A 17,155-nucleotide genomic window follows, 5' to 3' on the forward strand; every position below is an offset into this window, starting at 1 on the left:
TATATCCATCTTGCAAGTAAAATAACTGGAGCTTAGGTAATATTAACCACTTAAAGTTTACACAGAACAGTGATCTTAACACTGTTGAAGTAAAACTCCAAAGCCCATGTTTAATACTCTGATAACTATTGTGTCTCAACAACCAGACACATTAATCTCCCACCAGATACCTTGCTGGCCTTCCTTTTGACTGAAAGGTTACAACTAATGAAGGTTTTTCTATTTAATGATTGACTGCCTAATATGTAATAATACCCCATATCAGGATTATCAACACTTGTAACTTCCCTGTAAAACCCATTTCTCTCTCTTGTCCTTCACTAATCAGTTTTTTATTTTCTGGTGAAACTAATAACAATGGTATTAAAATGGATTGCCCTCTAGGAAGAAGATATATCTTGTGGCTACAATAATCAGGTAACAATTATACTTAATGTTTTAATCTTGGCTCTGGTTTGCTATGGAATCTTTAAGTTTTTAAAAGGTAGCTAATAAAACAAACCCTAATAACTACTTTTTGAGTAGCTTAAAATTATAGAGAAAGCAATGGTTTAGAAGCAAGAACTAAAACAAGGTTTAGTTACTGCCAATCCACTCCTAAAGATACCTTTTTTTGGTAAAACATGTCCTGAATAGGCAGGACAACTGAAAATTCTCCCTTGCCTTATGTAAAAGAAAAATCACTATGAAAAACATTAGCAAATAGAAGTAAAAACATAAGGTTTTCTAATCTTTCATTTAAGCCTTCTGAAGTATAATTTAAAAACTAAACACATGGGGATCCCTGGGTGGCTCAGCAGTTTGGCACCTGCCTTTGGCCGGAGTAGTGACTGGAGTCCCCGGATGAAGTCCCGCGTTGGGCTCCCAGCATGGAGCCCACTTCTCCCTCTGCCTGTGTCTCTGCCTCTCTCTCTCTAGGTCTATCATGAATAAATAAATAAAAATCTTAAAAAAAAAACAAACAAAACACAATCTAGATAGTAAAACAACAAAAATGTATCCAAAATCCATCAAGTAAAAATCACCCCCATACCTGATTCTCAAACTTGTTCAACCTCAAGTTAATTAAAGGACTCAGATTCAGAGCAACAGTCGGGTAAATTGTAATTTTTTTATTGGAAAACAAATATACAACTTGGAATGGATTTGAGGCAAATTGTGCCATAAGCAGATTTTCTTTAAGTGGCTAAAACAAAGTTTAAAAAGCAAGTAACAATAAAAGAAAATGTTTCTGGTACAGGACCAGCAGTACAAAAAAATAGTGTACGAGTACCTGGATAATACACCCGTTTTGCAATAGTGCAACTTTTAAGTACATATTGTTGACTGTCCATAGTCCACGCAGAGTTACAACTCCACACTTCAACAACAACATGCTGACAGTTCCTAAAGAAAACTACTTAAAAAAAAGGCATAACCCAGATGTTCCCTCATTTGACCAACTCCATCTAAGTTTAGATGTGCAGAAGGGCTTAGATATATCCAGAGTAAGCCACATGCAACATGTTACTTGATCAATTTTCTAAAATAAGGTTTCAGGACAATGACAGTAAGATAAGGGAAGAAAACATGGAGGAATGAAGTCCTAATTACTATACATGCATATTTTTTGACAGCAGGGGGAAACCTTTTACAGATAAGTTACAAACAAAGAAAAGGCAAATAAACAATTTTGTACAAGAAATTTAACACATTCTGTACAATGTCTTCACTTTGCTGTCATCATTTGTACAAACTCTGAAAAAGAAGAAGTACACAAAAAGTTGCGTCAATGACAAAAGACTGACAAAACCAATCATATTACTCAATCTCTGAGTAGTTTCCAATTCCCCTTTCTTTCCTCAAAAATATACAGTACACAGGAGAATTGGTTTAGGCTAGCTCTATTAAGCTTTGTCAAGCCTTGATCTTCATAAACCAAAATAATGTAGGATTATTTTTTTTAATGTAGGATTATTAATCAGTAAACTAAATTAATTCTTTAGACAAGTTATTACAAATAGAAGCATTCTTGCTCTTAAGTTTAGTATAATGATTAATTTTTAGTTGAAGCATTAAGTAAATAATTTCAGATTAAAGCTAATTAGAGGGAAAATAAATCCAATGAAGGAAGGTAAGTCGCCTTAATTTCATTTTGAGGATCCTGAAAAGTTTATAAAGCTTTTAAAACTGTTTCACTATCATTATACAAAGATCACTTTAGCACAGTTTAGAGTACAGTGCTTCTCAAACTTTTAACATGCACATGAAATTGTCCAGCAATCTTGTTAAAATGCAGAGAATTCTAGGTATACAGGTAGGACCTTACAATAAACAGCTCTAAAAATTCCTCAGATGATTGTGATTTTGGCCTAGTGTAGAAAAACCCCCAGAAGAGCAGAAATTTTGTAAACATAAAAACTGTTTTAGGATCTTCATCTTGTGGGGGTGGGGTGGTGTCACTACTTTTGAAATATGTAACAAATACCTGTTAACTTAAAAACCAAAGCACAGAATGAGGTAGTGAAAGACTTACCTTCATAGTTTACTTGACCATCACCATCAATATCTGCTTCCCTGATCATTTCATCAACCTCTTCATCTGTTAACTTCTCTCCCAGGTTTGTCATCACATGGCGAAGCTCTGCTGCACTAATATAGCCATTGCCATCCTAGAAGAAAATTTAGTAAAATATTTAAGTAAAATTATAGACTCAAGAGTTGAAATGAAAGTTTAGGAAGTTTACACCAAGCTTCACAGAGCGAGAAAAATATACTTTAAAAAATACATACCAACCAAGAACAATCTATAGTTGGCCAATAAATTGCCTTTGAGAACAAGGCAGGACATCATACGTTAATTAAAAATCACTGTTTCTAGTCCCAAAGTCAGTGACACCTCCTTTGCCAAGATTTATTCTCAAAATTTAATATAATCCCTGATACCTACCTTATCAAACACACGGAATGCTTCTCTAATTTCTTCTTCACTATCTGTGTCTTTCATTTTTCTTGCCATCATTGTCAGAAATTCCGGGAAGTCAATTGTGCCATTACCTGAAATGGTATAGTTGAAATATTATAAGAGAATTTAAATGCCCCTCTTCAACTCCCCTTTTCCAAACCCCCAATTAAAAAACACTTACCATCAGCATCTACTTCATTAATCATGTCCTGTAACTCTGCTTCTGTGGGATTCTGCCCAAGAGACCTCATTACAGTTCCCAATTCCTTTGTTGTTATAGTTCCATCACCATCCTTGTCAAATAGTGAAAAGGCTTCTTTGAATTCTGTTTTAAAGAGAGACCACAATCCAAACATACAGATTAACAATAAAAAAAAATAACCTCCTAAATGAAATGTATTAATCAACTCTTAAAGCAAAGATACACATGGAGATAACACCTGAAATCAGTTTTTGATTCCTGAAGAATTAGGTGGGAAAACCTTACATTTCAAACATCTTTAATCATACTGCTCATATTGACCTATCAGCAAAGTTTTTTCACCTAAAATCTTACAAAGAACTCCAATATCTAGACCAGGTAAAAGTCGAAATTATTCTGCAATGAAAAGGCAAAGAATCAAAGCCCTAAACGACTGGCTTCTCTATTTACTACTGAAGCTCAGAGTAGAAAAATAAGACTACTGGTACCCAAGACGTGTTTCTATAGGACTATATGCATTATGTCCAAAGTAATCCTTGAAAATTAAAACTAAGTCTCTTTAAAAACTAACTTAAGAACAAAAACCTTAAAGTTTAGGACAATGAGATACAAGGAACTATCACCAAAAATCAAAAATGATATTAACAATGGGATGATCAAGATATGAATGGCCAGTTTTAGCTAAGTATTGTTACGACTGCTAACAAAGACAATTTAGACCTTTCTTGAAAACATAAAATCCAAACTTTTAATGGAGTTGAAATGTATTATCTAACATCTTAAAAGTTGTCTTATGATATTATGTTTAACTCACCACTAGATTACATGGAAAGCTATTGGATCAACAGTCTAGAATACCTGGCTTCCCCATTTTTTCATAAACTAAAGCAGAGATTAAATTTGGTAGTGCGAGGTCATATAAATGAGCTAGTAACACAAAGCTAGTATTTTCTGGTAAGGTACTTTTTAAAAGGTATCAGACCCTGTCACCATGCAAATCCAAAAGCAAGTTTCCCAGGCTAAATTCCCTCAATGTATTTATACATCTGAAAATGTACACCTGACATGTTTAAGAAATAGTTTCCTTCCTCTTATATAGTCCAAGGCTATTCGTGCCTTTCTATCCTTGTTCCAATTCATATACATCCCAGTTTCAATCCAACATAATCTCTTCTCTGGACTCAACTACTCCTCTACTGATCTGCCATTAACATATATCATGTCTTTTAGCTTAAAATGAAATTCAAACCTTGTATCTTCTTACATGCTTGCCCTTATCTCTCCCAAAATCATGGGAAGCACCATTACTCATACTCCTCTTTCTTCTACCATCTACTATTAAAATTACTTCCAGCTCCAACTCATCAGTTGAAAATGGCAGGTTTACCAGTAACAATCTAGTTGCTCAAACAAGTGTGTGTTAAGTATGTGAGGCCATATAGCATAGAAACTAAAAGTAGACTTTGGAATTCAACTGCTTGGGTTAAATAATCCCAGCTCTGCTACTTACTAGTATTGTATGTAACCTTTAACAAGTTAAGTTACTAAACCTTTACTACCTCAGTTTCCTCATTTTTGTTCAATAGGAGTAACTATACCTACCTTTCTAAGTTTATGATTTTTTTTTTTTTTTTAAGATTGATTCATTCATGAGACACAGAAAGAGAGGCAGAGACACAGGCAGAGGTTAGAAGCAGGCCCCATGCAGGGAGCCTGAGCGGGACTCCATCCAGTCTCCAGGATCATGCCCTGGGCCGAAAGCAGGCACTAAAGCTGAGCCACCCAGGGATCCCCACCTAAGTTTACGAATTTAATTACTAAGCATAAAGCACTCAGAACTATGTCTGGCAAATACATACTTAGTGTCAAGAAAAAGATCTCATTTTCTTTCAGCATCCAAAACTGCACCAAAAAACTCTTAAATTTCTCTTGGTTTTCACAACAGCACATCAGTTTACCTCCTACCTTATACTGCCAAAGGCTCTCTTATTCCCATTTATCTCTCACACGTAGATGTGACCAATTTTCTTATCTTTTTATCTTTTTGACCATCTCATCTATCCCCATTTATAATGAAGACTTTAGTCTACTGTCTCTCTCAACATAATACAGTAGTCCCCCACTCTTACCCAGTTTTGCTTTCTGCCATTTCAGTTACCCAGTCAACTGCAGTCCAAAAGCAAATGATCCTTCTGACATACAGTCCTGTCACTAGCAGCCTAACCCTACATCACAATGCCTATGTCCTTCAACTTACTTCATCTCATCACACAGGCATTTTATCATCTCACGAAAGGAGTACAGTAAGAGAGATCACACTCACGTAACTTACATTGCAGTATAATAAACAATTGTAACAATAGTCATTGTTGCTCATCTTTTATTGCACTTAACTTATAAATTAAACTGTGTATGTGTGTATATAGGAAATTGGAACTGTCAGTGGTTTCAGGCATCCACTGGGGTCTTAGAATGTATCCTCCTCACACAGATAAATGGTGGGCTACTGTACCTTTATTTCTGACTTCCTACAGGACATGTTCCCTGGCTGACCCCAAGCAAGACTTATGAAAATGAATTCTATATTCCCCAGCAACCCTAGGAATGCAAGCAAAAGACACTAAATTTAATTCTTTCTCTCTATGAAAACCTGTTTTCATAGACCTGGACCTGTCAAGTCCTGTTGAATTCTCCCATTTCAATATTGCCTGTTTCTTCAACTCTACACACAATATCTTGTTTCATGATCATATCATCTTCTGCCTAGACTATTACAATAGCCTTTTAAAAAATTATTTATTGGGATCCCTGGGTGGCGCAGAGGTTTGGCGCCTGCCCTTGGCCCAGGGCGCGATCCTGGAGACCCGGGATGGAATCCCACATCAGGCTCCCTATATGGAGCCTGCTTCTCCCTCTGCCTGTGTCTCTGCCTCTCTTTCTCTCTGTGTGTGACTATAATGAATAAAATATATATATTTATTTATTTATTTATTCATGAGAGAGAGACAGAGAGAGAGAGGGAGAAGCAGGCTCCATGCAGGAAGCCTAATGTGGGACTCGATCCCAGAACTTCGGGATCATGCCCTGAGCCAAAGGCAGATGCTCAACCATTGAGCCACCCAGGCGTCCCTACAATAGCCTTTTAACTGGGTTCTTTAAAATTATCCACACAACTACTTGAGTCATATTACCTCTTTAGATTACCACGTTACTTTCTTCAGTTTAAAATCTTTTAATAAAATAAAATAAGATCTTTTAACTGCTTAGCTTTAGACCAGGTTATCACTAACTGGTTGGGTAGTTAATTACTACATTCATTAGTTAACATAATTCCATTTCATTTAGAATTACTTGTTTTCAGAGGAACTCCTCTGGTATCAGAAGCTTAGTAGCAAGCCAGTGATGCATTTTATATGAAATTAGCCTACAGTAGATTAATTAGATTGATCCAATGACAAAAACAGATCAATAAATCCCACAAACAGAATTTGATGAAGATATTTCCATTTTACTCAGATGTTTTTTCTTTTCAACAGGATGGAAAAATACTGTCTAGAAATGCATAAACTATTAGGGTTGAACATGAACGCATGGCATCTATCACCTAATATCTTAGGGTACGAGAAAATTAAAGCACTTAGAAACATGATTTTGCTTATATTACATTCACTGCTATAATACTTAGCTAAAGGTATTATTTAACACCACCAATTATGTGCAAAAGCTTCCAATGTCTAACTATATAACCATTTTACTATATGACTTAATTATTAAGATGCATGGTAAATTTATAGATGAGTTTTAAAATACATTAACTTAAAAAAAAAGAAATTAGCTCTACACCCAGCATGGGGCCCAACACAGGGCTTGAACTCATGACCCTGAGATCAAAACCTGAGCTGAAATCCAGAGTCAGATGCTTAACCAACTGAACCACCCAGATGCCCCTAAAATACATCAACTTTTAAAATGCTTGCTGGAATAAGTGAAAAGCAGAAAATAAGACCATATCTATGCTGTAACTATTAGTTTATGGATACAAGAAAGGAACAAATGTCAAGATTTATTTCAAATTTCTTATTTGTATTTTTAAACTAGAGCCAGAAATACCTGTTAAAACTCCTTGAAATAAAAATAAACTCAAAGTACAATTTAAATTCCCCTGCCCTTACATCTCACTACCTGTACTTTAGAACTAGTATAATCTTTATGTACAGATGCATTCCATTCTAAACTGTAATTCCCAGGAATTACTTGAATCTAATGCATGTTTACCAACTTCCATTTATTTAGAAAATTCTAAATTATGTCTTAAAGGGCATGTATCAGACTTTTGCTGTCACTATTTAAACGAGTAAAAAAAAAAAACTATTTAAATGAGTAAGGTTATGATCTTTTATCAAGAAAGTTTTACTCCTACACTCGACTTAAAAAAAAAAATCCTTGTAGGTTTTTCCTAGTGGTCCCCTTCAGTGTCAAACAAGGGCAGAATCATCAACAAAATTACTAGTGATGTCACAATGGACTCCTCCAGATTGCTCTTTAAGACTAAGTAAACAATTCTACTAACTTCATATAAACAAACATGCTTTTTCTAGACCAAGTTATTTGCTGTTATTTCTAAACAAATCTGAAGTAGTAATAATTATCACATGAAGCTAAAATAGCTTTAAAAGAACTTTATACTCAATGTTGACTTATATTAAGTCTATTGACATTTTATTTTTTGGTAAGGACTCTAAGATGTCACTGATTACCACCACTTACAACTTAACAGGATAAAGAAAATTTGCCTCCACCTCAAAGGTGGACACTGAAATAATCCTATTTAGAAGGAAGGGATTTTGGAGGGAGGCACAATTCTTAGGATAGGGTAGGTAGTGTTCTGGAACATTTTTTGTGTCACACACCTCTGAAAAGAAGTGTACCGATTCTTCAGTCCTTACTATGTGGGAGGCAAAGGGGATACAAGAGGCAACAAAAAGGTCCCCTGTTCTTGCAGGGTTTTATTTTAATAGTATAAAAGCTTTCGCTTCTTTTGCCCTTTTATATTTAAAAGACATAAGCTGGTTTTTTTTTTTTCTTTCATAGTTGTATGTGTGTTTGGGAGGGTAATAATGAGCATGAACTCTGACAGATACTTTAAATAATACATTTTCTATCCTAAAGTGAAAATACTATGCCGTGTTCAGCAGTGACAACTACCTGACTGGGAATACCAAGAAATGAAAGGTAGAGAGGGGAGGCAAATATATTAGAGAAGTTTAGAAGTTAAGGCTGAATATATTAATTAGCCCATCACTTCCTAAAGGACATTTTTAAAAAACTGTTTTAGGAATTTACATTTCACTGAAAAACTTTAAATAATATAAATGAACAAAGAAATTAGGTCCAAAATTCTGGTTGACTACTTCAACACTCAATACATGCAATGTATCAACCCTTGAAAGCAAATCCCAGATTCAACTCAAATTCACAGAACAAAAAATAAAACCTGCTTACATTTGGTCCTTCATGCTAATAGCTTCCTAACTTTATATATATAGTCCTATTAAATAATATTTGTGATGAATATCTGAGATGACTAGTGATTGCTGGGTCCTCCAAATTTGTTTATGTGGAGCGGGCAAGGGGCTTACTTTAAATGGGCTATAAACAGCTGAGTTCCAATTGGGCTTTCTCAATTTTTTCTAGCATAAAAAAAAAAAAAAAGCTTTAGTGCTTTTGAACACTTCAAACTTCTTGCCTTCCAGGAAAACTGTGATAGTTAACACTACTTGATGCTTGTGTTAATAAGCCTAAGGAGAGTAAAGGAAGATTTTGCAAAGCATTTCAACATTACAATGAACTAGAAAGGAAAAAAAAAATCCTTAAGCAGGTTTACCCTACAGTTGATGTTAACCCACCATCTCAAAGTTGTTAGAATAAAATCAAAAGTACCAATGTTTAATGTTACGACATAAAGACAACATGACATCAAGTTTTACATAACAATTTCACAAATTTCCATGGCAAACAAAAGGAGAGAAGACTTAAAAAGCTCAGTAACAGCTGTTATTGTTCTTTAAGACAAAATTCAACTTACTACACATTTATAAAATAGAATGGTAACTTCTTGACCTAAGTTTTCTCTAGAGATAATGATTATCCCTGGTTGATTCTACATACAATTCTAAGGTCAAAATATTAGCTACTTGAAACTGGGGTAAATTCAATGTTCCCTTTCCAATTCAACATTCCAAGTTACCTATTAATTACTACCTGGCTCTTTTTTTTATGAAGAGTATTTGGAGTTGCAGTGTTAAAAATTGCCCAGAATTCATATTTTAAAGATAATCTTCAAGAAAATCAAAAGACCACCACCATCACCAAGTTTCCAAAGTATATCTTCACAGCGCCTAAAAACTTGCCTTTAATTAGTTAGCCCCATACATCTTTCACAGGCAACTGTACCTTCTCATCTGCCAAAGCAGATTCAATTACTAGATTACATTACACCCATTTGTTACTATCTACTACATAGATCAAAGTCAATTCTTTTTACAGGTATCTTATTTTGAGGTTGGCTATTCAATTTATAATAAAATCCAATGTGTACCACTTAGCTAGGCATTTCTTACCTGCAATCTGCTCCTCAGTCAGTTGGTCAGCCTACAAAGAGATCAGAGATAGTTAAGTGAGTTCAGAGTATGTAGATGAGCAGTTAAATTAAGAACCAAGTTTAAAGACTTTCAAGGCTCCCCTTGTACCATAAACAACATTTAGTGTAACATTCCTTAGTATGAGGAACAAACAAAATGTATGCATTTTTTTACTCCTTAAGTAGACAGGTTTAGCTTCAAAGCTAAGCAGTCCTGACCAAGTTTAATACTTATACCTTCAAATATTATTTCAGAATACATATAAAAGTCTAAATTTCAAACAAATTGGGGGGAAAAAAGCAATCTGACATACTAGAAAATTTAAATGGAGCTGTTATTCTTCTAAAGCAAGGGAGAATTCAACAAAAAGTTTCCTTTCTCAAAGTTAGGATACCTAAACTTAAGTCCACTTCCTCTGGTGGATAAAACACACACTATTATCAGAAATATCCACTGAACCAAACATAATATCCAATGACTACATTCAAAATTACCCCTACTAATGGTTAAATACATTATTTTGATATGAAAATGATTTTCCAAACCTAAAAAACAAAACAAAAAACCCCATAACACTAAGTAAAAATCCCATTATATATAAAAATCCAAGCTGTCCTAGTTGGGGCAACATAAAGCTATCACTTTTTACTTCTCACCTGCCAGGGAACTGCAGAGAATCCAGGATTTTCAACATTTGAACTTATTTACTAAATGTTAAGTCTAACCATCCATTTTCTCCTGACTTTTGAAATCCCAAAGTGTGCCTAATGTTGTGAGGTTTGGTAGCATAGAGAAGTTGTTTTTGCTTAAAAAACAAAAACAAAAACAAAACAAAACAAAAAAGCCCAGGCATTGCTAAAGCCCTTTACAGATGCTTTTATTCATCTTCTCAATAACCCTCCTTTCCTTATCATACAAATAGGGAAAGAGGTTTAGGTTACATTTCAGGGAGGAGTACAAAATTAGTAACTAGCTGAGTCAGAACTAAAACACAAAGGTATTATGTATTCATTATTGCCGTTAAGTTTTAAATGCAGAGTACCATAATATATAATAAACATATCTGCAAAATACCAAGGCTCCTTTTTTTTCATGTGGCCTTTGTCTTTGGACATTTCATCACTTAAAATACATGAACCCACGAATCAACGTTTACATGGTACTAACTAGACACAGGCTTCTAGTATTCTTACCTCTTCGGAATCATGCAAATTGTGATTAACCCATTCACTTATTAGTATGAAAGAATAACACTGCCTGGTTTCATTCTTCTTAAAGAATACCTTAATGTAGAATAGCATCACATTTCTCTAGGGGTCAGCATGAGAAAATTTGGGAAGGAACCCAGAAAGCCTAAATTTCTTTCCCTGCTCAACAATTTTGACTTGACCTCCATGTAAACCCAACTTGTTTCTATTCTGAGAAAGCAAAAAAGCAAAAGGCCTGGTAACTTAAAATTGAAAAGGCAATAATTAAATTCAAATGCAGGAGTTAAAAAAAAAAAATCTACTTTTATCCTTTCAAATCCCAAATCTCCACCAAGTATCTGATATAAAATCATACACTGTCTTCCCTTAGGAGTAAGATTTAAAACACAGTAAATCCACTGACTTGATGTTTACTTTGTTTGAGACTATAAAGATTTACTTCTACTCTGATTCCATTTTGAAGGACTTGTAACATTTCAGAAAAAAGGGCAACATGGCAGGGCGGAGGTAAAAAAAAAAAAAAAAGCATAGGGCTTTGAATCATTGCTGGACTAGTATCCTAGCTCTGCCACTTAAGAGCCATGTGACTGGACAGGTTACTCAACCACTCAATTTCATCCATACAATATTAGTATCTACCTTATAAAGTTATTGTGCAGTGAGAAGCTGTGTAAAGGGCTAACCCAAAGAGTTCAGTGATAATTACTTTATATATTAACTAATTAAAGAACCTACAATGTTAAATATGAACCTGACAAGTTCAACTTCCACACACAAGACAAATATGCATAGCATTATCACCTCTTGCTTCAGAGTAGCAGGGCCCCATTATAAATCTCATATTGACTGTATTATATGCAGGCATTTTGAAGTTTATTTTCTTCTTGCCATATTTTATCTTTTATCCTAGTTATCTTCACCCCATTCTGTCTACCAGATCACTTATGAAATACTTAAAAATGACCAAAATACACATATGTACATGTGTGCTTTTTCTTATCATATATTATGGAGATGCCTATTTAAAACTTACCCTTTCTAGGAAGTTATTAAGTTTAAAATGTATTACTGCAACATAGAAATTTAATTTTACTATTCTCATCCATTTACAACCAAGCATTGCATAACATTGTCTAGTGTCTTTTCTAGGTATCAGAATATAAAATTGAGACCATGAAAAACAATAAATATTTGTTAACCGTCTTTTAAAACACCAAACCTACCATTGTTCCATGTTATTTTTGTTTGATTTAATCTGAGAAAATAAATTTCCATAAACTGAAAGCACAAGGTGCAGCCCGGGGAGAGTTGCGGCTGATGAAATCAGTTTAGGACTCTAGACTTACTTAGTTAAGCTAAATGTATGGAAGGCATAGTATATGTGAAAGCTATGTGCAGAAAGGTAAACAGGGTTTGTTCTCTCAGCAGGGAGGAAGGGGTGGATTTTGGGAAGGCGCATTTATATTAAAGCTAAGGAAGGAAGGAAAAAAGAAAAGGAAGTTAGCTATAAAACAAAACTTTAAAATCATCCAATTTTGCTTGGAAAAGCCAAAACTCAATGGTCCCACATCATCTTGTCCAGCTCTTCATTCATCTCTAGGCAGGCACAATCTCAGAAAAATTCACAAATGAGGGGTGCCTGCATAGCCCAGTTAAGCGAAATCACTCTTGATTTCAGCTCAGGTCAAGATCTGACCTGAAGGTTGAGATATTAAGCCCTGCTTTGCGTTTCCCACTTGGCATGGAGATTTCTTTAGATTCTCTCTCCCTCTCCCTCTTTGCCCTGCCTCCCACCCCCCCAAAAGGAAAAGAAACAGAAAAATTCACAAATGTACTTTAAGGAATGAACTATCAAACAGAATGCTGTTACTCATACAGCCTTAAAAGTGCTCCTTGATTTTACTTGCAATGTTTCAAAAAACTTAAAGCAGTTTTTATATTTACTACTAATCCAAGATCCAAGGTTTTAAAATAAACTTTACCAGCAACATTCAGATTAAGGCCTACTAAAAGCAAAACACACCACTCTAATTTGTAAGCCATTTCCAACTACATGCAAATAAATTTGGTTCTGATTTCTGTCTATGGAGAGTGCCATTTTCTTAGTTAGAAGAACTATAAGAATTATACTTTTGGGAAAACTCAAGCTCATTAACATGTGTGTTTATCTCGGTAAAGAATAACCCACTGGAGAGGTAACTAGTTCTTACTCCTTTATTTCTCTAACAATTGATGTAATTCTTCCTCCGGTTCATCACTGGAGAGAAAAGCTTCCGGGCACTAGTACGCTCTCAGGTTCCACACCAGACCTACTGAACTAGAACAGAATCTGCATTTTTAAGAACCACAGGTGATTTGTAGACACTGGAAACATTAATCTAGACTAATGGGTGATCCGAAAAGTCAATACATTATATACCTATCAAACATTTCCTAAACAGCGTTCAAAGTGGATATGGATACTCTTGGGAGTTTATCTAGTGAACAGCAGTTTAAAAATAATCCAAAAGTCTGAATAAATGTATGAATCCACAGGTTTAAAACAGAATACAGACTTTTAGCTTTCATTCATTCATTTTTATTCCAAGTTCTACTTGGATACAACAAAGGCTTCATTAAGTAAAATTTTTTCTACAATTTCAGAAGTCAGGGTAATTGTTTTACCTTTATCAAAAGCAGTCTAGAATATTTCAGTAGAGTTAACAGATACCTTAATTCTGACAGAATAGCACTTACTACATAGCCTCTTACACCAAGAAAAACCATTAAGACAAATTACTTCAGAGAAATTAGGACCTTTACTAAAGGCCTAATTCGATTGTTGTACCTAAATCTGGAACTTTCTATGTATTTTAACAGGGCCATAGTTGAGCGTAACACAAACTGATCTCCTTACAATTTGACACAACAAACATTATTTAGACAAGCACAAAACTTTTTACTATTCCTGTCTTTTATTAGGCAGGCCCCAAAGTCTTCTTGAAGCAATCCCCAGCCCTCTCAATATCAACTACATGTAAACCCAAGACAAATTCTTATTCTTTAAAATTGATAAGAGCCCTAATTTTAAATCTCCAGATCTTATAATTATGTTGCTTTAAGACAACTTCCAAATTAATTTTACTTAACAATGACTGTCCATCTAACTAACTCAAAACCCCCAAAGCACCAATGATGTAAACAGTAACTAGAAAATCTTATCACGGGCAAGGACCATGAAAGCAGATTAAAAACTGTATACATCACCCAGAAAATCTATTCGAGTTCCTGATTCAAGTATCAGACTGATTAGGTAAAAATTTTACCGTTCATTTAAAAACATTTTTAAAAACTTACTGCACAATTTAGAACCTTGATTCCATGCATATAATGTAATCTGAAAGTAAGTTCAACCAGTATGTTTAAAGTCAGGAAAAAATAATTTAAAATATCAAAATAGAATGAATGCATCAAACTTGAATGAACACTAGTTTTAACCAAGGTGAACTCCTCTCCCCACACCCATACAAGCTGGAGGTTTCAGTTGGCAAGGACTCCCAACTCCTGTTTAAGATGTCACCTTGCCTTCTGGACACACCCATCGCTGTAACCACTTGGCAGACGGAAACACAAAATAGGTATTGCAAATTACCGCCCTCTTTAGATTTTTTTTTTTAAACAGGAAAAAAAACCAGGAGTTCCGGTCTCAACTGATGACAGGAACATGCTTTTGAAAAATCCCCTGCTCCCCCTGCCCCCGGTACACCCTTCCTTCACTACAGTATTTGACAGCCACTACTGTGCAAATGCATTGCACGGCATGTAACCATGGTCTAGCATTTTCTATACGGAAATACGACTCCTTTTCCACGGAGCTGGAGCGGGGGCAAGGCTGTGGTTGTGGTTAACATTAGGAGTGCACGTGAGTCCTCCATAGAATACAGACGAGGCTTACGGGAGGATAAAAGCCAGTGGCGCCGAAGCCTGCCTTCGCTGAGCGCCTAGAGAGCCTTTCAGACCCAAGCCGGAGCAGAGGGCTGTAACACGACGCGCACCGAGGATGCGCCACACTTCAGGTATAAAAGCTCATTCCCTTCAACCAACGACGGAGCCACTCACGATAAATTTGCTGTTCAACGTCCAGCCCGGGGAGCAGGAAAAGGCCCCAGATGGAGTGGGGAAGATTCAGGATAAACCGAGCTTCCTTCTCGCCACCCGGAGGGGGGGGAAGGGGGGATGGGAACCTGCCGGGCCGCCCTCCCCCCCACCCCATCCCATCCCCAACCGGCCGGCCCCGCCGCGCCGCCGCGACCTCCGCAGCCCTGCAGGTGCCAGCGCAGCAGCTGGGGCGCGAGCCGAGCGGGCGGCGGCCCCGGCCACGCCGCCCCGCCCCCCCCCGCCCCGGCCGCTCCCCGCGCCGCGCGGGCTCGGCCCACACAGCGCGCCGCGCCCGCTCGCGCGCCCCCCGCCCCCCACCCGGCACGCGGGGGATGCGGGCTAACGGCGGCGCTGGCGCTGGCGCTCGCCCCGGGCCTCGCGCTCCCTCCCGCCCCCTCGGCGCATGGCGGCCGCGAGCGGACAAAGGCGCTTCCTGGCGCCAGCACCAACCGTCCGTTGGGCTTTTGAATCCGGCCCCGGCACTGACCTTTCGAGATGCCCGAGCCGAGGCGTCTGCCCGCCCGCTCTCCCGCGCCCTTCCACTCTCTCGTCTGCACCATGTGCTGGGCCGCCCCCCGCCCGGAACCACCCTCCGCCTCACCCCGCCAAGCCCCTGAGGAGCTCCGCCGCCTCGTGGGCAACGCTCCCGGCCCCCCCAGCACTAGAGCGCTCCTCCCTGAGGAGGACGAGGATGGGGGAGCACCTGCGACGCAACCGCCGCGGCGCCCCCAGTCTCTTTCGCGCCATCCTTCCGGCGAAGACCACTCCGGGAGGGGGTGGGGGGAGCGACATGCCCCGTAACAAATTTACTTCAGCCTCGTCCCCCCTCAGGCCGAGCGCCGGCAGCTCAGCGGCACTCACCATGCTGCAAGCGCTACCGGTCTCCAAGAAGCGACCACACGACCAGTCAGCTCGCTCGCCCCACTCGGACTAATTCTCCTCCTCCGCCCCCAGCGCCTCATAAACACCTCCCTCCGCCAGATCCCTCCGCCGCAGGCCAGATAACGGAACGGCGCAAACGAGTCCCGGCCAAGCCCCCTCCTCTCTAGCTCGGCTCGGACTCCTCTCTCCACTGTTACCGACTCGACGAAGCCAAAGAGAAAGGGAAGTGGGCGAGCGGATGACGTAAGTGGGCTTCACTGCTCCGCGAGCCCGTGTACAGGCCGGTGGAGTCGCGCCCGAGGGGCGCTACTTTGCGGCGCGGAGGAGCATCATAGTGGCGGCCCGAGGCCGATGATCGTTGAGTCGGCCTCTGATTGGCTGGTTCGTACCTGCAATGCGTCACTCGGGGCTCGCAGCCGCCGCCGGGACGCGGTGCGGCTTCTGCCGTTGCCGCTGAGGCCGCGCTGTCCTGGCAACTGCGCCAGGCGGCGGAGTCGCTTCCCCTGCGCCTGGCCGGAGAACCTCTCTCCTCCACCCGTGCTTCCCTCCCACGCTCGCACACACACGCTTTCCCGCCTCTCCCTGGTACAGGCGGAGGCGAAAACACCTCAGGCAGATAGAGAACGACGCCGAAAGACCCCGGAAACCCGTACCCCGCGCCCAGCCTCCCCGCCTCGTGGAGGCCACACATTTTTCAATTTTACTCCCTCACAAAACCCTATAAAAACCTAGGTAAGGCACATGCAGCTGCTTAGCTGCGAGACTAATCCAAAAGGGTTCTCCTTATCTTAGGGGCGGTGCTTTCCCGGAAAAGTACCTCAGAAACGGCGGCATCAGGGATTCCGTGGGATCAGTTGCTGCCCCAATAGCCTTTTGGTGTCGTGGAGTAACAGGGTCCTCGTTTGGAGTCCGACTTGGGTGCAAGTGTTGGTTGGTCCACTTTCTTAGATGTGTGACCTTGGATGAGTCCTCTCGAGCCTCATAAAATGGAGGTAATAATACTTATCTGAAAAGGTTTTTGTAAGGATTAAAATGATACAAATTTTAGTTAATGTGAAACGTTCAAGTATCTGGCTCAAGGTAGGTACCCAACAAGCGATGGACCCTGTAATAAATTGGCCCCTTCGGGTCTCTGACCGCT

General features: G+C 38.8%; 1 protein-coding gene and 1 long non-coding RNA gene across 8 annotated transcripts in view; one reads left to right on the top strand and one right to left on the bottom strand.

Moving 5' to 3' along the window:
* Positions 1 to 1,092: 1,092 nt before the first annotated feature.
* CALM2 (calmodulin 2) lies at positions 1,093 to 16,134 on the bottom strand. The gene is made up of 6 exons (XM_041755281.1): positions 15,994 to 16,134; positions 9,767 to 9,797; positions 3,126 to 3,269; positions 2,930 to 3,036; positions 2,516 to 2,651; positions 1,093 to 1,737 (listed from the first exon to the last, which is right to left on the bottom strand). Exons 1-6 carry the CDS (start codon positions 15,994 to 15,996, stop codon positions 1,709 to 1,711), a joined length of 450 nt encoding a protein of 149 aa, XP_041611215.1. The 5' UTR covers positions 15,997 to 16,134; the 3' UTR covers positions 1,093 to 1,708.
* A 5-nt stretch (positions 16,135 to 16,139) lies between these two features.
* Positions 16,140 to 17,155, top strand: part of LOC121490987 — a 138,019-nt gene continuing 137,003 nt past the window's right edge. For 5 of the 7 annotated variants that reach the window (XR_005987817.1, XR_005987818.1, XR_005987816.1 and 2 more), the window contains exon 1: positions 16,407 to 16,746. This is a non-coding gene — a long non-coding RNA (uncharacterized LOC121490987). The other 2 variants (XR_005987820.1, XR_005987821.1) reach the window with 2 other exon arrangements.

The sequence above is a fragment of the Vulpes lagopus genome, chromosome 5 (genome assembly GCF_018345385.1).
Source record: "Vulpes lagopus strain Blue_001 chromosome 5, ASM1834538v1, whole genome shotgun sequence".
Classification (NCBI taxonomy): Eukaryota; Metazoa; Chordata; class Mammalia; order Carnivora; family Canidae; genus Vulpes; species Vulpes lagopus.